The 25627-nt window shown below is 45.1% G+C and overlaps 2 protein-coding genes across 2 annotated transcripts; one reads left to right on the forward strand and one right to left on the reverse strand.

The window, feature by feature from the left end:
* Window positions 1–6495: 6495 nt before the first annotated feature.
* Window positions 6496–9527, reverse strand: LOC6587525 (pyrokinin-1 receptor). Its single transcript, XM_002014004.2, is given in 7 exon segments — window positions 6496–7263; window positions 7337–7450; window positions 7512–7726; window positions 7821–8019; window positions 8717–8849; window positions 8926–9091; window positions 9162–9527. Coding segments are annotated over 7 exon segments (1938 nt in total). The 5' UTR covers window positions 9505–9527.
* A 9076-nt stretch (window positions 9528–18603) lies between these two features.
* On the forward strand, window positions 18604–23454 carry LOC6587569 (neurotensin receptor type 1). The gene is made up of 6 exons (XM_002014005.2): window positions 18604–19027; window positions 19093–19258; window positions 20012–20144; window positions 20212–20410; window positions 21949–22172; window positions 22241–23454. The coding sequence occupies exons 1-6, from the start codon at window positions 18604–18606 to the stop codon at window positions 23009–23011; spliced, it is 1917 nt and encodes a 638-aa protein (XP_002014041.2). The 3' UTR covers window positions 23012–23454.
* The last annotated feature ends 2173 nt before the right edge of the window (window positions 23455–25627 follow it).

Consider the following 25627-nt stretch of genomic DNA (forward strand, 5'->3'; position numbering starts at 1 on the left):
AGTTTCGAGCAAGGCACCCAGCTTTCGACACTTATTTAAATTTATATCCCCGCAAATTGTGCTGCGGCTCTGGCTGCGCTTGTTGCATTTTAATTAGAAGCGTCGATGCAATATACACAGCCACGCAGACACGGCAATCGTTATTCAAAGGCATAGAGGAGGCGTATAAATAACGCTCATAAATCCCAGATCAGGAGCTACGCGGCCACAATTTGACGTCTTGTGGTCACGCCTGTCCTGGCTCTGACAACTGCGGGTGGTATTTCATTCACAGAAAATTCATTAACATTTACAAACGTTTCATTTTTAATGAACTGACAAATCGGGCGGCTGCCCTGACCTCTCGCCAGCCCATACTCGTAAATAAATCTTCACTCTCGCCCAACTCGGCGCGGTCGCATAAATCTTGTTTAAAAAATTACACAGAAATTTCTCATGCGTATTTATATGCAAATTAAGATGTTTACAATACTCCCGATTTCTACACTTTGATCCGGGCCAAAAAATGCGACGGCACTCGCTGAGTGGCGCCCGGGAGGTGGGTTGTGGGAGGTGTGAGGGGCCGGGATACAATGAATCATAATTTTATTGACGGATGAGGTATTTGACTCTAGCGTCGGAGGCGGAGACTGTGACGGTGCCGGCGACGGCGACGGCGTCGGCGTCGGAAAAGTCCCCTCTTCCACGGAAAATGTCGGAAAACATGCGTATACATATAGAACTGCATGCGAATTTAACAACACAATTATGTTTGTATATATCTTGGAATGGGGCCAGCGAGTCATAAGAAATTCGGAATGCTCTTTAATGGGTGATGAGACGACAAAAGGGGATCTATCTTTGCAGTTAAATTTAGGAGCTTACTATAAAAATACATTTAATTAGGCAACTTTTATATTTCCACTTAACACAACATTAATCTAAATTTCCAATGCCTATCTTTTCAGAATGTCTATCAGCATTTCGCCCTGCCAAAGTCCTTCCTCTTTGAGTATGTGTTTAAAATTGTATCTCAACCCACAAACGGCATGCCACAATAATCATTCCCAGTATTAGTCGTTCGACTAAATGTTTCTGGCACCGTCTTGACTTAACAGCTTGTTTTCCGTGTCGGCGTAAATCAAATGCCACTTTGTTGAACTGCCACGACTCTCCGAACTCTCAGCCACGTCTCCCCTTTCGTCTGGCCCTGATGCGGGGAAAATTCAATCAAAATATTATTGCTCGTGGTACAAATGGGAAGCGTCGACGAAGTCGTCTCGTCACTCTTGGCTCCCTCGCACGCATACCTCAGCTCCGAGGCTATGCCTTCGATACCCCTGCCACAGAGCCACATGTCCTGTCCGACGCCCCCTAGATGGGTTGTTCTGCGTCGGGTTTTCATGGCTTGTTTACAATTAATTAGGATTGTTATGTCGCCGTTCGATTCAACAATTTCTTTGTGCTTTGCGTTACTTTTTAACAGCCCGTCATAAATTTGCGGTCTGTTTTGGTAGCGAAAATTACGGGAAGACGTATCCGCCCTGCATTTATAGCTCACGTCACGCCCACGCCAAGCCGATGGATCAGCATTCGCATCGGTTTCCCATTGGATACACAGTCTCAAGTTGAATGCTCCAAAGTTTGTATTAATTAGCAATTTTGATTTCAAAAGAATTTTTTGCACTCAGAGACTCGGAATCTTTTTCTCCGCCTTCTTCAGAAATCCGATTTCTCTTTCCGAAACTGATTCAAAAGGTAGTTTCACAGCCAACGGTTAATATGCATGACTGGTCGATGTTGGGTTATTGCCATTTCCAATTGCTGTCTTTGCCAATTGGAGCCATACCAAACTAAACTAAAACAAATGCTTCCGTATTCCACATTTAGTGCAGTGAGTGACAGTTTAATGCTTTGTGATTCTTGTATACGCGTGTGTTCAATGAATCATAACATCGCCGCCTGTCATATGATATTACCTGAATATCATTTTAAGCTCTTCGTCGGAGTCACTGTTGCCACAAGTCGAACGTATGTGTCTGAACAACTTGATTGAATATTTTAAAATCGCATAAAACACAAATACATGTATACATTTTTGTGTGCAAATATTCAATGACACGTGCCATTTGATGAGCTGACTTGTTTTTTCTTTGGTTTTTTGCTTAAATCGATTTGCCCCACCCACGATTCGTTTTGTATATACTTTTTTTCAATACTAAATATTAATAAAAAAGTATTCGCACGACTTGTATTAGAGAACTAGTTTTTATAGCCTTCTAAAGCAGTTATTTATTGTGTATTTCTTTTTGTGGATCTCAATTTGCAAGGAAAGAAAAATAATAAATAATAAAATAAATTCAGAAGTAATAAATTTTATATTTCTATAGAGTGCACAATGGCTAATCCATATAAATTCCACCTTTTCTGTTGAGGATGATATATAAATATATATGTACCTTATACATATGAAAACTCAAATCAGGCGGTGCTTGGGAATGCTGGCCAGTGCGATTTGTGTGTATTCAGGCTTTTCCCATGCAAATCTCTATTAGTAAAAATACTTTTCAGAAATTCCGCATGCTCCCAGAATCTTTTGTGGCTGTTTTAAAATACAAATGGAAAACTTTATACGCTGCAAGAACATGCCAAATTCAAAGCTGACTTAACATCTATGCACATACAGGACATACATATACGTACAGGTATTTTCGTGGGCCAGTTACGAGCAAATATATGCCCAGTGGGCCGTTACAAATTTGACCAAATTGCATACTAAATTCAGAATATTTTTCAGAATATTCTTGGATACGTACGTAAGGAGAGGGACTGTAGGCTTGTCGTTGTCTTGGTTGCGTTGGTTCCAAAACCATTGCGGTCTAGGTCTTGAGGCAATGGATCGAAAAGTCAGTAAAAACATTCTATTGAATGTGTCCGAACTTCGAACAGACGATATGCAAAAAGCCCCAATGAATATGTAGATAGTTCTAATGAATTGGTTTGTAAGCTACGCCTAATCCCTCGTTAGTTTCACCGGAAGGAGCACATACAGATACAGACATATGTATATTCTGCTACACTGTGGAAAAAATCTTCGAAGAGAAAATTCAATCAAAGAATCGTACAAGAGTAGGATTAGCCACTAAGAAAATTGTCATAAGTGTTATGGTTTATAGTTGAATGGTAAATAAATTAATATTTTTTTCTGTGCATCCATCGCCTTGGATAGCACGAGTCGGCAATTGAATTTCGTTTAGTTGGTTCTTTGGCAATCTAACCGCATTGTACTCGATTTTCCCTGTCAAACCCGATCAAATTCCTCTTTTATGAGCACACACCCACGAGCAGTAACTACGTGCGAAATGCTGCCAACAATGCCACTTCCCATTGCCAGGACACCGCCCACGAGTGTAGCAAGTAAAGAGAGGGGGCCAGGCACTGTATCGAGTAAATATCAAGTAGATGCACCCGAGCCAAAAAGTCAAGCATATCAAATCGTAGCCGCATGCCTCGCCTTAGCATAAATCTCGAATGGCAGTATCCACCCGTACGTGCCAGGCGGAGCTGGAGCAGCCCAGACATCAAGCTACGGGATGGACCATCACATAAAGTGGCATGCCAAACGCACTGCCCGACATGTTCGGCATCCCGAATAATCGTACGTGTGAAGGCATGTGTTCTTTTAGGTATTGCCACATGCTGTGACTTGTTTAAGAGATATCGGAGCAAATTCCCAAGGACACTCTAATTGCAGCTTGTCGGCCAGGCAAACGGGGTCTTAATTGGTAGAGGGTTATGCAAAGCAATCACTGCCCATTAAGTGGCTCGGTTATTTTTTTCAGCTACTATACTCGTAAATTCTGTTTAATTTTCCCATCGATTGCGACCAAGGCCCGGGCCACATGGATCGCTGGCCGCGAAAAGTAGGCAACGATATTTTACGGCTTAATTGCCGCGGCCTCACGATGCACCACGCCCACCTCATAGCGGCCATATGTGTATGGGTGTTTGGGTTTTTGGGTGTATATTCTGAATATAGTGAATATCGCCGCACATCGTCCATTTGAATTGCAAACATGGCTCATACATATAAATGAAATTGAGAGTTTATGGCATAGTCACGGGCTTATTCGGCTGCCATCGTCCTGCCATCGTCCTGGAGAGAATTGCTTATTTATTTCATATTTATGCGTTATGACGGTCTCTGGGGCTGTGTGGGAGTTCGTGATATGAACAAAGACGTATTAGTGGGTTTAAAATAAGAGGGAACGGCTTTTAGGCCGGCGCGTAAATTGAATGCCTCAATTGCTTTCAGTCTGCCTGCCAGTCGTGGTGCTGTGGGGCCATCGAGACAAGTGATAGTAAATTTGCACAAATGAAACGCACTCAAATTTATTGCGTGGTTGCCAAGAATCGGGTATCTATCTGTATCTTTTTCTCTGTCTGCGTGTTGGTATATGGTTGTTTTTGGCAAGGCCATAAAAATGATGAAGTTCATCGAAACTATTTGACAGCCTTTGACTTTTATGTCGCACAAATGATGCCCATCCACCAATTGGTGGGAAAAGGTCTAGCCCGAGGCCCCGACCCAGACCCAGACTCAGACCCGTTATTGTTGACGGCTATAAAAAGGAGAACGTATGGGCGTGTGTTGCCGATTAGCATCTTGTACGAGTATATGGCATTCAGAACTTAACAATATTGTCTAAACAGAAACATAAGCACACAGCCTTAACTAGCATTAAATACTTTTGCTGAAGTTCCAGCGTTGTTAAGTCACCTGAATTGTTTTCATAAACTAAGACTAATTTGCTATAAAAACAGTTGGCTCCGGGAAGGGTAAAAGTTTGAGTATGACATAACAGTACCACAAACTAATCTGTTGTCTGTGAGTAAGGAAAACCTCGCTTCAAAGTTGTTATTAAATGTTGAGGAATAACTTTCAAAGTGTGCTTTACCACTACATGCCATTCAGACGGGAGAAGTTAGAAAACTAAATCATAAACAATAGAGTTTTCCAACACACTTTAGGACAAATTATAAGTTACCAGGGGAGGAAAAAACCTCAACAAAAAATCCATATCTCGTCGAATAGTGATGGAAAATCATCTGTTTAATACCTAAATATATTATTATAGCTGCTTCCAGAACTAAAATTCTTAGTTTAGTACTTGTTCAAATCCAAATCAATGCAGATTCAGATGGTAGTTTATAGAGACCAAAAGGAAACTTTTTTCTGTGCGAATACCTGAGAAGTTCTACATATTTCTAGTGGCTGTTTTGCATGTCTACTGTTCGGACACATTGAACAGAATATTTTTCCAATCCATTTGTTTTTTATTTTGTTTACTTTTCACCCTATATTACTTTTTTTCATCATGTCGTTACTCCACACGAAGTGTACCAATTCTCATTGGACTTATTTTGCATAATGGACACCCGGAACTGTATAAAACGATTGCGATTCTGTTTATTCTGTTTAAAAATGTTCCTTTTAGATCCATCTTTCCTCTTTACTTGGCAAAAACAATCATTGCGAAATCTTTCACCAGTTCGGCGTAGTTTTGTTTAGTTTCACAACTCTCACAACACATTTGCCTTTAATGGGTTGAGAGTATTTAAATTATTCACTAAAATCTGAAGACAATAAGTTATTTTGCCAGTAAATTTCTGTGGGGCAAATGCGACTTTAATGCACTTTAAGTTAAGTTCATGACATGGCCGAGGTTTTGGGGAATGCTTCTGTTAAAGTTTCGTAAGATCTGAGGCAGGAATAAAAAGCACAGTTTGCATGACTCGAGAAATATGCTGCAAAATATTGTGGTGACCAGTTGTAGACCACAGAGTGCAGCTGGAAAGTGCACATTAATTCCCAGAAATTAGTTTGAATTACGTTAGCTTTCTGTGGCAACAGTTATTCATGGTTGTCACATCTGGCCCGCATATGCTGCAGTTTATGAATTAAGAGCCATTTATTTCTGGGGCACCCACAACATTTAGTTGCCTGGGGCTAATTAATTGCATTTTGTGGAATTAAAACTAGATGCGACGCTATGCTAATTAGTCAGCCACTCACCCATTCAACCACATACTCCTACCCGTACTCACCCCGTGCGTGGACATGCACTCAGCAGCTTCGAACGAATGCTGTCCGCCGTTCGCTGGTCTCATTTTGGGTGTCTAGACTCCAGAATCCGGAGCGAGGAGCTTATTTGTGCGCTTGATAGACATCTTAATTGCTCGGGATTATGATGCGGAGGGAGATGCTCTCTGTTTTAAGTGCAGCACGCGCCCGGCTCCGAGTAGCATTCATTAGTCAGACGTGCGTTGAACCCGTTTTTTTATAATATCCCAATCATATCCCACATCCCAGTGACACAGCCAAAGACAGTTGAAGAAATAGAACAGACCAGTTTATTGGGACTGGGAAAGGTCTGACCATGCATTGATCTATCTACAGCTATGTTCGTAAATTATGACTATGGACAACTAATTGACCGAACTTGGAATATTTGTCTAGAAACAAAAGCAAGCTGGAGAGGACTTGCTGCTCATATCACAGTAGTGTGTCTGCCGCCCGGACCGAGCCCGATAAGCGGCTCCTCAGTAGCCGGCTCGCTCACTCGAGACCTCGCCTGAGCTCGTCCTGGTCTGTGGCTTGTGGCTGCCTTTGCGTCTGGCACGCCAATTCAATTTGGCCCTGAGACTCTTGAGGGCACTGGAGCTCTTGAGCGCTTTCGCTTTTGGCTTGCGCACTTTGCCATTTGTCTCGTTTGCCACACCGCCAATATCTACGCCCCCTGGCTGCGAGAGCTGATGGCCTCCCCGCGTTATACGCGTCAGTTTCAGGCGGGAGCGAGAGACTCCCACATCGTCTGTCCCCGACTGACAGCTCAGCTCATCAATGGAGCACATGGGTGCTTGCAGCTGCAATTGCATTTGTGTCGGTGGTGCCTGCTCCTCCGGCCACTGTATGTCCGCCTCCAGCAGTGAGTGGGCATCGCCCACCGATGACAACTGCGATATTTGCGATTGCAGAGGGCGACGTGGGTGCGAGTGCGGATGCGGATGGGACTGCTGTTCAAACAGATCCTGCCTGCTGCGATTCTGTGCCTGGCTCTGAATCTGACTCTGACCCGGAATCTGACTCTGCGAGCTGTCCAAGGAGACGCGATTCAGGCGTTGAGAGGAGCGCCCCAGATTGCCCGCTGCCCCATTGCTGCTGCCATTTAGCACGGTCGTCGTAGTTGTCGTCGTAGATGTCATCGTTGTGCGAACGCTATCCTGCAGGGGGAGAGGGAGATGGAGAGCAGAACACTGCAACAGAAATTCCAATGGCAGCTGCATTAATATTCACCGTTGTGTGCAGCCGTAGAGATCCCGTCTGATTGCGCCTCAGCGCGCTGTAGGTGTGGGGCAGTCCCCGGCCGGGGTTCTTGCCCGAGAGTCCAAAGTGGCGCGCCAAGGTTACCTGCGGGAGGTGGCTTCAGTCACTCAGGGGAAGCAATTAAGTGGCACCAGCAGAATCTCACCTTGAAGGCCTCGCGGAACTTGTGGCTCATGATGTTGTACAGTAGCGGGTTGATGCAGGTGGAGAGGAAGTAGAGCACGCCGGAGGTGTAGTCGAGAACGCTGAACACATCGTTGAACCACTGGGACTCTATGCCCGAGGAGGAGCCATAAACCGCCATCAATCTCTGTGCATGAAAGGGAGCCCAGCAGATGAAAAAGGCCACCGCTACAGCCACTGTCGAAGCAAAGAGAAGAGCAGAACGGAAGTAGAAAACCATACATTATCCCGGCTCCCACAAAGATGCCATCGGCAGATCTCCCCAGCTTACCCAGCATCCGGATGACTCGCGTCTGGGCGCTTATGCCACGGTTAACGTCGAAGCACCGTCGTGGTAGTGCCTGCAGCAGACGGCTCCTCTTCAGCTTCACCCCGATGAGGACGTACAGCACACAGATGGCTGTCATGGGACCGCCAAAGAAGAGGAAGCCCGACACAGCAAACACATGGGCAAAGAAGTCGTTTTTCATCTGTCGCAGGAGTGTAAAAAAATATAAAATATATACATATATCATGGCAAAACGATATGGAAATATAATGTTACAGCCAGAGCCGGAGGGCTCTTGGCATTCGGAAGCGTAGACTATCAATTTGATTGCTGCTAATTGACTCAACCCACAAGAAGCTATTTCTTTAAAATGGTTTAAAATACAGGAAAAAAAACGATATAAGTCTTACCCATATTTTACAAAGTGTGCATAACTAATTTTAATTTTTTGTCTTTGTCTTTTGTTCTTTGCACTTTTTATTCAGGCTATCTAACTTTTTCTAGCTTAGTATCTTGATTTAGAATACAGCTTATAGTCATATTTTAATATTTATTATTAGTCCGTCGGATTTATTTATTTTTAGAGAACTTTATGCCGCTCTATGAATAGTCTGTGGTATTTTTAATCTAATAAGCTTGGAACAGTTCCAGTTACATATTTAATTGCTTCACCAATGGTTCCATCTTTAATCGGACTAGTCTACTACTACTACAAGTCTTCGCTACTACGGGTCTAAGATATATTTTCAAATTGCTTGCGTAATACTTTCCGACCCTTCATTGAGCCATCGAATGGCACAAATATTTTCCTGAAATCCTGACGTATAATCGGTACTACCGACAACGATTAAAGAGTTTCCACAGATATGTTTGGGCGTATAAAGCGCCATCAATCATACCGTGCACGACGATCCAACGCCCTGCACCACCACCGAGAACTGGATGGCCTGTGGGAGGGCCAGCAAGAGGGCGGCAATCCAGATGGCAAATATGAACTTAACGGCGCGCGACAGCTTGGACATTGTGTGCTGCCTGTGTGGGTGAATTCAGAAGCAATTAAGCGGGGGAGGGATAGTGGGACGGAACGGAGTGGGTTAATAAAGCTCACCTGAACGGATGACAAATGGCAATGTAGCGCTCCACGGTGAAGGCGGTTATGGTAAGGACCGTGGCATTAGCCGCCGTTTCCGAGAAAACGCTCTCTAGGATGCAGATAGTATCGCTGAATGGATAGCTGTCAGGGTGCCAGAGATTGTACAGATCCTGGGGCATGCCTGTGAGACAAACAAACTAAATCAGTTGCAGCCAGCTATATGGTACGTGACTGTGTGGACGCACACCCACCTGAGCACAGAAGGATCATGTCGGATACGGCCAGGTTGAACAGGTAAAAGTTCGTGGCCGTGTGCATGAAGTTGTTGCGAGAGATCACTATGCAGGTTATGAGATTGCCCAGCACCCCGGCGACGAAGATGAGGCCATAGCCCACACTCAGAGCGGCCAGGAGGGACATTGGGGGTAGCGCTTCCTGTGTTCCCAGGCCCTGCAGTAGGCTTGTCAGGTTATCCGCCGAAATGTTCAGCTCTTGAGTCAGATTAAAGAGGAACTTCTCGTTTTGAAACATCTGAAAGTCGGCTGCCAGGGGGCTGAAGCTGGATGTGTTTACGGGCAGCATTTTGACTGCCATGGATCTGGACGAGTGTTTGTTTTTCCTTTTGTATCGTTTTAATTTCGAATTGATGGAAGTTTGCGCTTTGTCTTTTTTTCAGACGGTTTTTCTGCTTATGTCTTTTCGATTGAAGGTTTCTCGCAAACAATGTTTTCATAATGCCCCGAACTGGGGCTCATCAAATTCGTCTTAGGCCAGAGCCAGTGACAACCTGTTGTCATGGGTGCGGGATTAGCTTGAGAGGGCGTGTGAGTGTCTGTGTGTGTCTTTGTTTACCTGGCATCCTGTGGCATGGGCAGATGGGCAGATGGGCAGTCAGGTGACTCCTAGGAAAAGACACAGCCCAGGCCAGGTGGTGGCTGAAAATTAATTTGAATTTCTAAGTGGCATTTAGTCAAAATATTTGTACACAATTTAGGTGTACTCAAGATGAATTCGAGGATATTTCTCCAGGGATCCCAAGACCTTACGCAGCAAACAAATTAAACTGCTCTGCTCTCAAGGTCATCCCAGTGGAGCGACTGTGAGCTGGGTGGAGCTGCTGGAGCACTCCTAATGGGCGACTAAAACATTCACATAGTTGTACTCCATTCATGATGAGTATCTCGGGCCGTTGATGGTGACCGCTGTTGACCGTTTTTGGCAGGGTTTATTATCATTATCATACGAGTATAGAGCTTGGGTTGCTACAAAATATGCACGGTTCAAGAATGCTGTCGAATTTGGTTTTATTATTTTGTATATTCAATCAAACTGGTTTTCGTTTTCTGTTTTTTGTTTTTTGTTTTTTTTGTTTTTGCTGCGGTGTCCAACGCCCGTCCGTCGACTGTGTAGCATCTCACCAAAATTATGCACTGCCCCTACCCATTAAGTGTTTGTATGTTCGCATAGATTTGCATATTCCATGTCACTCGTCTGATTAAGACTCACAGAGCGACTGAGAGACTGAGACACACACACTACCATTACGCCATTGCAACATACGGATCATTACGGGGCGCGGGTCAACGAATCTCCGACTCTGCAGAGATGATCTTGGCAATTAACAGATTCCTCGGATTCGATATTGCAACTCTGACACACTGCGTTTTGCACTCCGCCTAATGACAATAAATTATACGTTTTTTTCGCTCTGCTGGGCTGGCTATCGTTTGTGCATTTAAAACACGTTTAATTTAAATTTATCAAACGATGCCTGCCACATTTTTGCGAATGCATTTATTTTTTATTATTTTGAACTTTTTGATTTTTGTCACTTTTTGTTCATCTTTTTGCTGTCTTGCTCGTCCATTGCACTCAACCTGCTGTCTCTCTCTCCGCCTCCTTTTGTCTCTTTTTATTCTAATGCATTATTGCTAATACGGTTTTACCATGTGCTAAGTGTTGATTAATGACCGTGCGCTGTGGGGGTTGGTTAGCACACACTCGCAATTATATTGGCCGACTACAAGATCATATGAACGTACAACGATTCTTGGAGGCACAATTAATGACGGAAAACACGCGCGTACCAGTACGCCGCAATTCGTCCGGTTCTTTCCCCTGAGCTTCGTTCCGCAATCGTGACAGCGACAGAAACTGGCCGCAGCATCCGAGAGACTGAATTTGGCCAAAATATTGGCCGGCACGGACTGTTCGGGCCAAGACGATAACAGCGACGCAACAGAGATGCCGCTGCCGCGGTCACAGTCGCTGCCACTGCCTCTGCCGACGCTGCAGAGAAGAACTACCGGTTGCTTTTCGGCTTTCTGCGACGGCGCTCTCTCTGCGTAGGAGGAGGGGCCCTAAACGGCGGTCTACGGACCAGGCCGAGGCCGAGGGCAAGGGTAATAAAAATGCAAATAGTATCGGAGTACCATGCACTTTATCTTATTTAGTGGCATATTAATTTGGCCGAGGCGGCAAATTGTTTGATTATTATGTTAACAGACCCAAAGGACAATGCAAATGGCGACCTTCGACGCCACCCATTCACCAATCCAAATCGTAAAGGTGAAATGGCCAGCGCTAGTGACACCTACGTGAAAAGAATTAATTTCAGAATCCCCTCTGTCGATGCCAGATTACAACCGTCAAAATCGGATGGCCTAGGCATGGCTCTCTTTCGTTTTATGATCAGTCAAAGGGAGGTTTTATTAGACCCCGGGGGCTTACTTTTATGGCCATGTGCGGGAAAATCTATCAGAGCTTTGCGGCCCATAAAAGTCGTGTTTTCCTTCAATGGCCATCCTCCGGCTAGTGGTGCAGCATAGAAATGTATTTGTATCTATTTTTTTTCGATCCGAAAAAGAACGAGGGGGAACGTTGTGAGTTGCTGCGGACACCGCAACTCTACGGTTATACCCGATACTAAGTCAGTATGGCTCTCCTCCGGCAGACGCCGCTAATATTTAACGACACGACAAAGAGTGCGTGCGAGAAAGACAGAAAATCAGTCTGAGCGTGACGTCGGGCGCTGCGTAGCCACTGCAAATTGATTTGTTCCTTTTGGCTATAAAAATGATCTGATCTGATCCAGATTCAGCAATCTAATAGATATGGGAATTATCTATGATTCTGCGTTTTTAGTTTTCTCAAATCTGCAATATTGTGGATGCAACAGATTTTCGTCCTTTGTGGGGGCGGAAGGGGGTGGGGCGAAATTTTGAGATATACGTTTTATAGTGACATCTTAAAGGAGTGTGTGCACCAAATTTGGTTACTCTAGCCTTAATAGTCTCTGAGATTTGTGGTTGCCTCAGATTTTCGTCCTTTGCGGCGGCGGAAGGGGGTGTGGCGAAATTTGGACAGGAAACGGTCAAGGTCCGATATCACAGGAGTGTGGATACCAAATTTGGTTGCTCTGGCTTTTATAGGTTCTGAGATCCTTGAACTCATATTTTGCAATTGGCAAAACCGACCATGAAACCTGTGTGTTAGAGTGAGACAGAGCGAGAAAGAGTGAAATTGTTTTCGTGATTCTGGCTGTAATAATTATACGATCTGGTTCAGATTTTGCACTCTAGAAGATATAGTCATCTTCTACGATTCTGCGTTTTTAGTTTTCTCGTATCGTCGAAATTGTGGATGCCACAGATTTTCGCCCTTTGTGGGGGCGGAAGTGGGCGGGGCAAAGTTTTGAAATATTTTTGGAGCAGTGACATATCACAGAAGTCTGGATCCAAAACATCGTTGCTCTAGCTCTTATAGTCTTTGAGCATTAGGCGCTGAAGGGGACGGACAGACGGACAGACGGACAGACAGACAGGGCTCAATCGACTCGGCTATTGATGCTGATCAAGAATATATATACTTTATAGGGTCGGAAACGATTCCTTCTGGACGTTACACACATCCACTTTTACCACAAATCTAATATACCCCAATACTCATTTTGAGTATCGGGTATAAAAATAGCCGAACAAACAATCAAATCCATTGCAGCAATTCAATTTCTCAATTTTTATGCAAATAATAAGAAACAATTTTTTTGGCACTCAATCAAAACAAAGACCTAAGCAAACAAAATGGAGATGGGGTCGGGGGGCTGACTTTGTGTGCTCACAGATATCTGACTGCCATCTCCCTGCCCTCCCTTAGGGCTCTTGTACGACAGCCAACACAGAGCACGTGCTGCAAAGGCATTCCCAGTCGAAACTTTGGCTCCCGATTATTGACACGAGAGGAAGTCCTGGGAACGGGGGGAGCGTCTTCACTTGCTTTCAGTTGAACTGAGGAATTTCGTTTGCTTTGCTCTTTACGAACACGAGGCATGACATCAGATTCAAGGCGCCTGTGGAGTCGAGTCGCACTGTGTTGGGCATTTTGAAGTTCTGCCATCGGAGCCCAGGACCTTGTCATCAGGCGGCGGCATCCTCGTCAGCAGTTTGGTTGAATTCTCTGCAAGTTTCCAATTCATTTAGTTTTATTGCAAGCCGAAAAGGGCAAGCCGAAAGTCATTTGCAGTTCGACCAACCCATGTAGCCCTGTCGCACAGAAAGTGGCATTATTTTGTCGTGTTATTTGAGCTTAAAAATCGCTCATTAGGAGGGAGAGAGCGAGCGATATTGATGGGGCCATTTGAAGGGGCCTTTCGGGTACGGTCCGTCCTGCATTGAACTTTTTACAGTCCTGCAGATCCTCAAACCCCTGTTAGGGCATTGATGTTGCGGTGCTTGGGGTTTTCCTGCGTTCCGACCCCAATTTATTGAACTCTCGCACGCGCTCAACAAGTCGTTGACAAAATTTCAGTTCTCGTGGCTAATTGTAGCCTTCGATTGGCACCGAAGTCCCAGATGTAGTGCGCAGCCTTTCAAATAATTGAATTCACCGAAAAAAGGTGTGCGTGTCCGGGTCCGAGTCCGAGTCCGAGTCAGAGTCAGAGGCCGGCAGGGCTTCATTTGGTTAAAAGCCCAGCAATGGCCTCCATCGGCAATGGCATTCCCGGGCAGCCTCAGAGCCACTCGAGATGGCCAATTTCGAACGTCAAACATAAACTTCAGCCCACGGGTTGTATGAGTAATGAAGTCGAAATAAACTTCATTCCTGTGTGTGGGAGCGCACTAAAGGCAAACTATGTAAAGCGACACGTTCGACCTGACCCGGTTCAACGCTCGCCCCGAACCGGACTAGGCCCACTGAAAGGCCAAGGACACTCGCATTTAGTTTAATTGCACTTAATTAGCAGTAGCTCAAATGACTTGACGCATTCGAAGCCGCTCTAAATTACATTTGCAGCCATCGTTCATCAGGCCAAAGACGCAATCAGGGGCTGTGGCTGTCTCATTGCACTCGTAAATCGGGGTAATCTGCACAGGACCTAGAGCCAACCCTAGACCAACTGCTGGGCCATCAAAGCTGTGGTCGACCCTTTTCGATTAGACCCCATCATTTGCTCTCAGTCGGCGGTCCACATGTGTGTCGGAGGGCATTATGCTAATCAGCAGATGCCACAATCTGCTGGCCAATTGAATTATCTCGACTGACAGACAACACGGACACGAACAGGGACACGGACACGGGCACGGAGGCGGCATCGTTGCGTATACGCAATGCGCAGAGGTCAGAAATTGAAGCCCTATTATTGATGGCGATTACGCTTTCATTATTCACCCTCGAGTTGAAGGGCTCATGAATAACCCAAGAGCTCGACCACCAAATTCAGATTATGAGCCGAGATTTTTTGTGCAGAATTAATTTAACGCCCGCTTAATCGTTTGTATGGCAGATCAAAGTGTGTGGAAAATCTGAATCTGTTTGTGAGACCACATCATTGTGTCGAAACACCATTCGGATGCTTTCAAATTACTTTTAAGGGCACTCGCGTAAGCGGGATTTTCTCGAGATTCCTTCCATTCCCAAATCGACCACTATGTGAGGCATTTCCTTAATGGCTTAAGCCTCTTAAGCTCGCTCCAGACCCTGACCGGATTGTGGTCACGCTTCAGATATTGTGCATATTTACCGCGAGCAGACAACCATGCCGAATTACACTCAAAATTTGTCGGCGGCTGAACCTCTTAAAGTCAGCCACAAGATGGCTACAGCTCTGACGCCGTTTCCCGTATTTCAATTGGAAGGCAGTCGAGGGAAAATGAAAACAAATCCACAAATCTGCGGACGAAGGCCAAGGCCTGAATCGACATTAATATGCGGTTTTTTCTTCTTACTTCCAATGAATAGTAGTTGAGTGCGAAGAAAAAGGGGGGCAGGAGAAGGGGCAGCCGGCAATGGGTCATGTCCTGCAAAACAAACACATTTCTCCCCGACTTTACGAGCGCTTGGGAGCTGTCGGACAGTGGTAGCCAGAATGGCTTAGATTTCGCGGAGCGTTGATTGCTGCAAGACCACCCCGTCCCTTCCCTTCCGATTCGCTAAAGGTCAAGTCAAACGCCAGTTAAACACTTTCCAGGGGCGGCGCCACTAGCTATAAATATTAAATGTAAGTGCGAGTGGCTCGGACCATTTGCAATTTCAATTAGCAACTCAAAAACTAACCATTCAGACCATTCAGTGTCATTCCATTCAATTGGATCGACTGCCATTTATGGCCGCGCTCCGCTCCGTGAGCAGCTGCCCGTCTGCCCGGATATTACTCATGCGACAAGTATGACATTACTTACGGCAGGCGGACGAGTTCATCTTGGTGCGGGACAAAGTAAGGTACATGAATTTATGAATGAAATTAATTCCCGATGTTTGCGTACCTCAGACACACCAGCCGAGAGAGAGAGAGACAGCCGTACCGGGAGTGAAAGAGAGGGATAGAGCGACCAGGACAAGGCGAGAGCTGTTGGTTAACAGAGCTCGCGCTGTGTCTAACAGCAGACGCGAAGTGCTGCCTCAATTGCCGCAAGGCAACTCAGTCTTCAACGGACTACGCTGAACTCCGGACGTGCGCGAGCCTGACGAGCCTTCAGCCAAAGGAAAAACTCAAAACTCTCGGAAATCTTGTCACAAATTGTGATTGATTGAAATGTGAAATCAAGAAATCGAAAAAAAGAGATATAATAAGTTGCATAAAGAAATAACTGTGCAGTGTCCAAATAAATAAATAAAATTGTTGATGGAAAACACATTTAATACATATGTATGTATTTTTCATAAATTAAAATTAATTCAAATTATGCTAGAAAAATAATTGTTTCCAAACGTACATATATGTACAGTGGTGCTCATACACTTAAGCCACAAGAACTACACCAAGAATTTAAGCGAATATCAAGAAAAGTTTTTATTTTACAGCTCCCATTTTTTGTCTCAAATTGGTTCTATATGTCAGTGTTTTAATACAACAACAACCAAGTTATGAAAATATATAGTCAGCGAAATAATTAAAAATCTGAAATCATCTCCAAAATATCCTGCTCATATACTTAAGCCACCTCAAAAAAAATGGTTAAAAAAGTTAAAATTTGCCCAGTATTCCTAGTATTTTTAATAAAACTACTTTAATATTTTGTAGGATGACCTTTCTGCTTAAGAAAAGTGGAGCAACGCCTTGGTATTGAATCTACAGGAGGGGTGAAATTTGAAAATACCTTTAAATAAGTAAAATAAAATGTAATTACAATTAAATATATTCAAACAAGTATGTACATATGTACATATAAATAAAGAATTAAAAAAAATAAGTCATTAAATCAGCGAAAACTGGAAAAAGTGTTGAACATATTAAAAGGACTTCAATTATAGACACATGTACAAATCAAAGAATAAAAACAAAATCGAACAAAATAAATGAATATACTTATCATGTTATAAAAACACAATCAACAGAAATTTCGCTGAAATGTGATTGATCAATGAAGCACATGAATAAATTACAATAAAATCGAATTTAAGCGAAAACATGAATTAATTAAAGAACATTAATTAAAACAATACTACAGAAAAAACCCAATTAAATACCAAAATAATGAATCGATGAATTGATATGTAACGCAATATAAATAAATAACTATAGCTGAATAAACAAAAGTTTTTTGAATAAATATAATTAAAAAACTTCGTAAAAAGTGTAACCTTTAAATACATAAAAAGTGCATTTTGTAGTTCACAAATATGCCAATCAGACCCAAGCGATTGACAAACGCTTGAATAGATCTCACTGATTGCCCAACAAAGTGCAAAACTAATTTTCCATTCAGTGACTCCATTATATCGGAAAGAAACACCCAAATACTTCAACACACCTTGTGGATGTAATTCTAACAAAAGAAAAGCCTGAACAAATACGAATACAAACGCAGCTGTTGGCCCTGAGGTGAGCATCGTCATCTCTGAATACGAGAGCTGGCTTGATTGAAATTTACTCAGGACCTGCACCCAAATATATATTCCCCAGTATCGAGAGGAACTCGTTTTCAAAATTGCTCAATATTTTCGGATACCGCAGAGTTTAATTAAAAAATGTTGAAGCTCCTCGTTGTCACCTGCTCGTGCTCGTTTGCGGCCTTCACTCTGGGAGGGGAAACACGAAAACTAAAATGGAATTGGCACCCAATAATATGGTCCGCTTTGGGATTGGTTGGCTGATTGGATGGCGCAGCTATTTCTATAAATTCGATGGGGGGCAATTCGATATTTGTTGTGCCTGCTGCTCTACTGTTTTGCTCTGTAGTGCCGAATTATATCTAAATAAACTTTCACACCTGAGCTGGCAATTCAATTATTTTTCCAATTAGTCAGCGTCAACAAGAGGAAGAGGCCCTGCCCTACTCTTCTTAAGAAGTCCTGTTCCCATTCACATGCGTAGCATACTTTTTAGGGCACTTTAAGTGCTACAGAAAACCATCTTAAGCAAGTACATCCGCTGAACAACGTGAAAACATAATTAATTGGAAGAACCCAGCACAAAAATGCGGGCCGAAGCCAATAAGCCAGCCTGGTATTAGCTTCAACATGATGTTCCATTTATTTGACTCCTGACCTCGGAATGGGGCTCTTACGTGGCTGCTTCTATTTCAGAGGCAGAACCCCATTCAAAACGTGTCGCTGGCATAATGAGTGAAATATTAGCTCGGCTCCCGATAGCCATTTCTCAGACATCTTTAAATCGTCGCATGTGCCGGGACCTATTATGGGCCAAGGGACATTTGTGTGGGTGCGAAAAGTTTCCCATTTGGAAAAGTTTGGCGCACATGCAATCAGTTTTCGCTTCAGTCCGAGTAGTCGACGCAGTCCGAGCAAATGGAAAAAGTTTGGGGCCCACAATTGTATTGATTGCCAGCGATCTGTATAGATTTATCTGGAGATGCTTACGAAGTATTAATAGAGCAAAGTGGCAGTAGTCGTCGAGTGGTTGGGGGTGGTGTAGTGGAGACTATCATCTGCCCGACAGCCACCTGTCGCCGCGCCGTTTCGCGCAGGGCTATGTTAGCCGGGTCGGGCCGATTCAATTTAAATTCATTCCTGAGTCTAATGACTTTTAATGTTGTTTGCTTCACAGGCGAGTGCACAATTTGGCCCTGTCGTCGCCTGCTTATCAGCCATGTGCCACCGCAGCAGGGAACGCGCAAACAACACCGCCGCCAGACAGCATTAATAACGCATTGACACAAGACGACGGATTTCGGGGGCTCCCGTTGGAGTTGGAGCTGGAATTGCCGCACCCGCAATTAATTGAGGACTGCTAGCATGTTGCAAGGCGTCAGCGCCATCACCCATGACAGCAACGATGATGGCCTCAATCAATCATTCATGGCTCATGTGTCGCCTGGCGCTAGTCTTGCCCCCAATCAGGGCCCGTCCTCCATGCTGCAGAATGACAAATTCCTAACACATGTCGCCCATCTGCTCAACATAACGACCGAGAATCTTTCGAATCTGCTCAGTTCAGACAAAGGCACCAATGGCAGTGCCGTGGCCGCGGACTCGTCGGCCGACGACTCCCTGGCCCTGCTCACCGTGCTCACCGTCTGCTACGCCCTCATATTCGTGGCCGGGGTGCTGGGCAACCTGATCACCTGCATCGTGATCGCTCGCAACAACTTCATGCACACGGCCACGAACTTTTACTTGTTCAACCTGGCGGTGTCCGACCTGATTCTGCTGGTCTCAGGTGAGCGAGCTCAACCGCGGCACACTCTGCGTATACGTAACGTTAAATTCTGCAATTTCACCCAGGCATTCCTCAGGAGCTGTACAACCTGTGGTACCCGGACATGTACCCGTTCACCGACGTCATGTGCATTATGGAAAGCGTGCTCTCAGAGATGGCTGCCAATGCCACAGTCCTCACCATTACCGCGTTCACCGTGGAGCGATACATCGCTATCTGTCATCCGTTTCGGTAAGTTTTGACCCCTACAATGATAGCCAGATGCCAATTACATTCTCTTAATCATTCAAATACCATTCATTAACTTTATTTCATTAACAAAGTGTATAAAGTATAAATAGAACAGAACACAAAGAGATTAATACGAGATATGGCCCCATTGAAAGCCATGGATACGATGCGATAAGGTTTAATGAAAGTGATAGGCATAATAATTATAATTATTTATTGTCAAACTGACAAGTTATGAAAGGACAATAAAGGCCTTACACTGGATGTCAGCTCCGTTGATTAATATGAACTAATATCGACACAATCAGTGATTCAGAATATTTGTTGGTGTGTACTTTTCCGTAGAGTAGCACGGTATCAACGGTGTCTTTTTGGAAACGCCAACATGAAAATAGCGACCACGTCCGTACCAGAAATATTAAATCTGCGATTTTCTACGAAATTTGAAGCTTTTTTGAGTGTCATTTCGGGGAAATGTGCCTTCAACTAAGAGTCACTTTGAAAATGTACACACATAAATGAATACGAGTACAGTGACTTGGGAGCTTTGTGGAAGCTGACGGACATGAAAAGTTGTCAAGGAATTCCTGGAGTCGGTTCCAGAGGTCGGTGGTCAAGCAGGCTGGAGTTGCTTTCCTTTGAGTGTCTCGAGGTTTTGAGTTCATTCCTTCATAAACATTTACATTCAATTCACTTTAATATTGGCCATAAAATGTGGCATCCTAATCTTTACATTCACTCCATCATTTTCAGGCAGCACACCATGTCGAAGCTGTCTCGCGCCATTAAGTTTATATTTGCCATTTGGCTGGCGGCCTTCCTGCTGGCCCTGCCCCAGGCCATGCAGTTCTCCGTGGTCTTCCAGAACAACGGATACTCCTGCACGGTGGGTGGAAGCACATTCAAGCTCACACCATTTCGGGCGTAACTGACTTTACATCTCCCTTCCTCAGATGGAGAACGACTTCTATGCCCACGTGTTTGCCGTGTCCGGCTTCATCTTCTTCTGCGGACCCATGACGGCCATCTGCGTGCTGTACGTCCTCATCGGCGTGAAGCTGAAGCGGAGTCGCCTGCTGCAGTCGCTTCCGAGACGGGCCTACGACGCCAACCGTGGACTTAACGCTCAGGGCAGAGTCATCAGAATGTTGGGTAGGTGAGTTGGTAGGCGTTGAGATGGGGGCTTGATTGAGGCTGGGGCGTTCCACCCACCGCCTGTCAAAACTTTTTGCCGAAAGTCTTAAATTGAAATTCACTGTCAACATATTTGCGTTGGCGACATCAAACAAGAGATTCGTCATACCCCACTCCTGCCCCATGTCCCACTCTCTTGCACATCACTTTTCATTTAGCACATGGCCTGTACTCGTGCGAGTCGTGCGAGTTGAATGTGCCCCATTGCTGGTGGGTGGTGGGATGGGAGAACTTTGCGGTGTCGTTAATTTTTCGGATGCATCAAGTGCGTCTTCAAAGCCATTAAACAGCTATCAGCTGACTGTGCACAGCTCTGAGGCAGGTGGCATCTCAAAGTAATCAGCTGGGGACACATCAAGGGAGTCGTGAGGGTCGTGAAGCGTGGCAATTAATCTCTCTGGGGCCCAGGCTACGCATTTGCCAAATCATTCACGGGGTAAATACTCGTACTCACTAAATGAGACGTACGCACCTCGACAGAAACCATTCTGTGGTTCATTTTATTAGAAATGTACATACATGTATTTTTTGAAGTGCCATCGTGAAAATGTCCAAAGTTCAAAGAAAAATATCTAAGCAAAAAAAATACATACTACTTACAGCCATAGAAAAAATGGCCTTGAACACCGAATAGTTGAATTTAAATGTTTGCATTATATTGCACCGTGGAAAAAATATAAAAAAAGTATAAATAAATAAATATTTTCATATTGATATTAAATGGGTATATTTCCTACAAAATTGATATATTTATTTATTTTAAAGTGTTTGATATTTTGATTAAATTGGATCCGTAAAAAAACGACTTTTTGGGTAAATGTACCTAAATCTAGAGAAATTTATATTAACAATTTGCGTTCCGGCTAACGATGTACAAATCATTTTAAGTCTTTCGAATCCCTGATTTGTAGACTTGAAAAGCCAACCTTTCCTTAATTGTATATGTATTATATTTAAAGCAATTTAAAACAATTTAGTCGAATTGGGGTCCAGGTACAATCGATCGATAAACGTGAAGAAATTCAACAAGATAAAGGCTTTCTTTTAATTCAATTATGTTGAAACAAATTAATTGAATTACTTTTCCTTGGAGCTCGCCCAGGGCTTGTACAATTTCGGTCACAGTTTGGGGCAGGCCTTGAAGGCCTCCGAGTAAGCTCCTATTAGCCCCTCATGTTGGGAATGTGATTGAAGCCACGAGCTTGTCTATGGTTCTGGTAATTAGTGTCATTTTACCAAGTGTCCTGGCAGGACAAGTTCATCCCAAAACCAACCTCAACCTCTAGGTAGTCCATGTACATAAACATTTTTTGAATGATTGCCCGAACGATGGGATTACCTGGGATACAGGGATACAGTCCTTGTTGTGCCTTTTGTTTCCCTAACATTTCCAGCAGTCGCTGGGAGGACACTGTTCAGAGAAGGGCACTGTATAGTAGACTACTTGGCCATGAAAGAGTATTTAATATGTTCTTTGTCCTTGCCCCTATTTGCAGTAGCTGTAGCCGTCGCCTTCTTCCTCTGCTGGGCTCCCTTCCACGCACAGCGTCTGATGGCCGTGTACGGCCTGTCGCTGATTAACATTGGGATCAACCGGGATGCCTTTAACGATTACTTCCGCATACTTGATTACACATCCGGAGTGCTCTATTTTCTGTCCACCTGCATTAATCCGCTGCTGTACAACATCATGAGCCACAAGTTTCGGGAGGCTTTCAAGGTAAGTGCCGCGGTCCGCCGCTCCCTTAATTGGCCCTGAAATGCGACCGGTTTCCCGCCAATCCGCAGATCACGCTGACGCGCCAGTTTGCCCTGGCCAGGAACCATCACAACCAGCAGAGCCAGCACCACCAACACAACTACAGTGCTCTGCTGAGGCAGAACGGATCGATGCGGCTGCAGCCGGCCAGCTGCAACAACAACGCCCTGGAGCCGTACGGCTCCTACCGAGTGGTGCAGTTCCGATGCCGGGACGCCAGCCACCAGCTGTCGCTGCAGGACAGCATTCGGACCACCACAACGACAACGACGATTAACAGCAGCAGCATGGGCGGAGGCGGCGGCGGCGGCGGCGGCACCAGCACCACCAACGGACCTGGCAGACGCATCCGCAAGCAGGACTTCTACGGCGCCGGCACAGGCAGTGCTGTGCCCCACCGCATGCTGGCGGCCCAGGTCTCTCAGCTGTCCTCGCTGGGCGACGCCAACTCCCTGCTAGAGACCGAGGTGGTGGATGTGGGTCGGCACTACTCCTCCGTGCGGGCAAAGCGCGCTTTAATGGCTACCAAGAGCGGGGCGATGCTCGTGACGCCCTCGCCCTCGGAGCAGCCAGAGAACAGCCAGCCGGCCACACGCCTCAAGCTATCGCGGGTCATAAGCCGTCGCGACGAAGCTGTAGCAGCGGCCACGGCTGCCACCGCTCCCTACAGTGGCAACCACAGCCACAGCCACAGCCTCCCCGACCCAGAGACCCTCCAGGCCGGAACGCCGCGCGAGTCGCGCAAGTTTCCCTGGCGAAAGCGGAGACAGAAGCGGGACGACGCGCACTCCTCCCAGTGAAGGGCGCAGGCAGAGATAGCCGTGGCTATGCTTAGTTAGGCATTGTTTAGTTAGCACAATAAACTTTCTGATCTGTGGACGAGTCGAGCCGCTTGTGAAAAACTTTGTCCGGCTGGAAAAGGGCTCGAATCGTGGGCTTTGGCTTTGGCGATTTGCATGCAAATTTCATTTTGCCAATTGGCCATAAAAATAAAATCTACGACGACGATGGAGAAGATGGCGACGCCTGCGGTGGCGATGGCGGCTTCGAGTGGGCCAGACGATTTATGTTGGGCATAAGCCCAGTTAATGAGGCATCGAAGTGACGTGACAAACTTTCTTGCCCCCGCCACAGACAGAGCCTCATAGCCCGTCGTCGCCGCATCTACCGCATCCTAGAGTAGTGCAGTCATAAATTAAGTGTTAAGTGTTAAGTGCTGAGCTACGAGTAAATAAAACGAATAAAAAATAAATAAAGAAAGTGTTGCCAACGTTACAGCAAAACCCTCTTCTTTGCACTTCTTTGCACAATGCGTGCCAAAAACATTCAGCTCATCTGCATCTTGAGTTCATCCTCTCGAGACACGAAAGAACAAGGAAGAACGCTATTGTGGAGCGCTAAGAGCAGCGACTAAGGGATACCCGCTACCAGTTCGACTTGGACTTCAACCAGCATCTTCAAATATTCAATCACTTCAAGAAACCCCCTTTGACCCTCTACTAAATTTTGTAGGAAACGAGTTGTCAGCCTGCGGAGCGCCCCTTGCATAAATCTACAAGAAAGTGTATACCCCTGAACCAAACGCCTGGTGCGTGTAAGTAAGAGCTTCTCACCTTTGCTCGCGCTACTCGAACAGGAATTCCAGGCACTCTGTCCCCGCCTTGCCCCGCCATTGTTCCTGGGAATTGGCAGGCATTTTGCCAGCGACTTCTAAAGGCATCCTCCCCATGCATCTGCATCTGCCAGCTAAGCCATTTCAGTCTGCACTTGGCCAAGTGGCCGAGAGAGACCCATTACTCAAGGGGGCTTTCGGGGAAGCTCTGTATTAAAATTGAAATGGATGTGAGTGCAGTACAGTGCCAGGAAAGGGCTTGTAATCCGGGCGTATTGGGCTAGAATCAGTAAATAAATCAAGTTCAATCTTAAATAAACGGGAATTATGGCTTCTACTCTTTGGGCATTATTATTAATGATTTTTCAAAAGCTGTGGATCCAGATTCACGAAAAAATGATTGGGAAATTTGATCATGGACAGGCAAACGACAGATCTGTTAATGTGTGACTTTATGCATACTTACCCATCGAATACAAATTAGCTTCTTTGAATAGATTTTCATACGCCCTGTTGCCGGGGAAGGAGCCTGGTGATGTGCTGCCAATAAAATACAATGGACCGCCATCCTCGTCCATCATTGTGGAGTGCAGGGCTTTTGAAAGGAGCAAAAGTAACTTCCCAAAATGGACAAGAGCGGGTCTTTCATCAATAAATTTTGTGGCCTGCCGCCTAGTCAATCATAATCTGACACAATAAAGATATTAATCAGAGCCATAAATTTACTCACGGTCTAGACAAGCAGTTTAACGGCCAACAGCTCCTCGCACAAAGCTCCCTGTCAGAGACGAAGACGAAGAGTTCTCTGATTCGCATTTTTTTCACCCTTCAAACAGGGCTTTAATAAGCTGCTGGAGCCGGAGACCTCAACAGTCCGCATATTGTCCCGGTCATTACGCACAGACATTTCAGATTACTCTTCCAGTTTATGAGCGACAAACTTTCACTTTCCAAAGCAGCAGATTCATTTGTTGTTCTGTCAGAGGGAACAGCAAATAACCGTGACTCAGAGTGGCAGGCAGACTGTCTATAAGCCGGTCATGTCCATGTCCAGATTTTAAAGCCAAGCACCCTCACATGCATGCCGCATGCCGCATGCCGCCCGGTCATTCTGCACGGGTCCTTGTCTGCCCCTAACGAGCCAGCAAAGAGCTGGACAAAGTTCCCCCAGCTCCCATGGTGCCCATCAGCGTGTAAGCACAAGGGCCCTCCAGAGTCCCCTCTTACCTCTTACCTCCAACCCATTGTTATCAATGCCAAACGGATCAACTTATGCCGTAGGCGAGCAAATTAGAATCTGGCCAAAACGTCTCAACTAGCCTTCAATTAAAAATGCACACTGCGGTCGAACAAGAAATCAACAGATTTCTCCGGCCCGATGCGGTTGGTCGAGTCCTCAAGTAAAGCTGTGCAAACAGGACTACAGGCTGTACATATATGTACGTGCATCTATATATAGCGCAAGGACCTAGTCCTGGCCCTTGGAAAAATATTTTGCTGAACCCAATTGATTCTTTTGTTGTCATTGTTGTTGTCACGAGGTCAACTCTTGCTGTGGCTCTTGCTCTCCTTCTGGCGATGCCGAATAAATATTATTTTTGATTTGTGGGAGTTCTGGTTTCGGCTTAGCCAGATTTTGGTGGGATAAGTGTGGCTCTCCAGGAATTTCGGAAACACGCATTGACATTTTCGAATCAGGCGATTTAATTAAATATTAATTGCATGCCAAAAGGGAAAATGCGGTATCCTTGATGTGGAAAGTGCGCAATAAAAATGGTAAACATTGAAAGGCTCACAGCCTCTG

This window comes from Drosophila persimilis, unplaced genomic scaffold (assembly GCF_003286085.1).
Source record: "Drosophila persimilis strain 14011-0111.01,24,50 unplaced genomic scaffold, DperRS2 tig00000000-arrow-pilon, whole genome shotgun sequence".
In the NCBI taxonomy this organism is placed as follows: domain Eukaryota; kingdom Metazoa; phylum Arthropoda; class Insecta; order Diptera; family Drosophilidae; genus Drosophila; species Drosophila persimilis.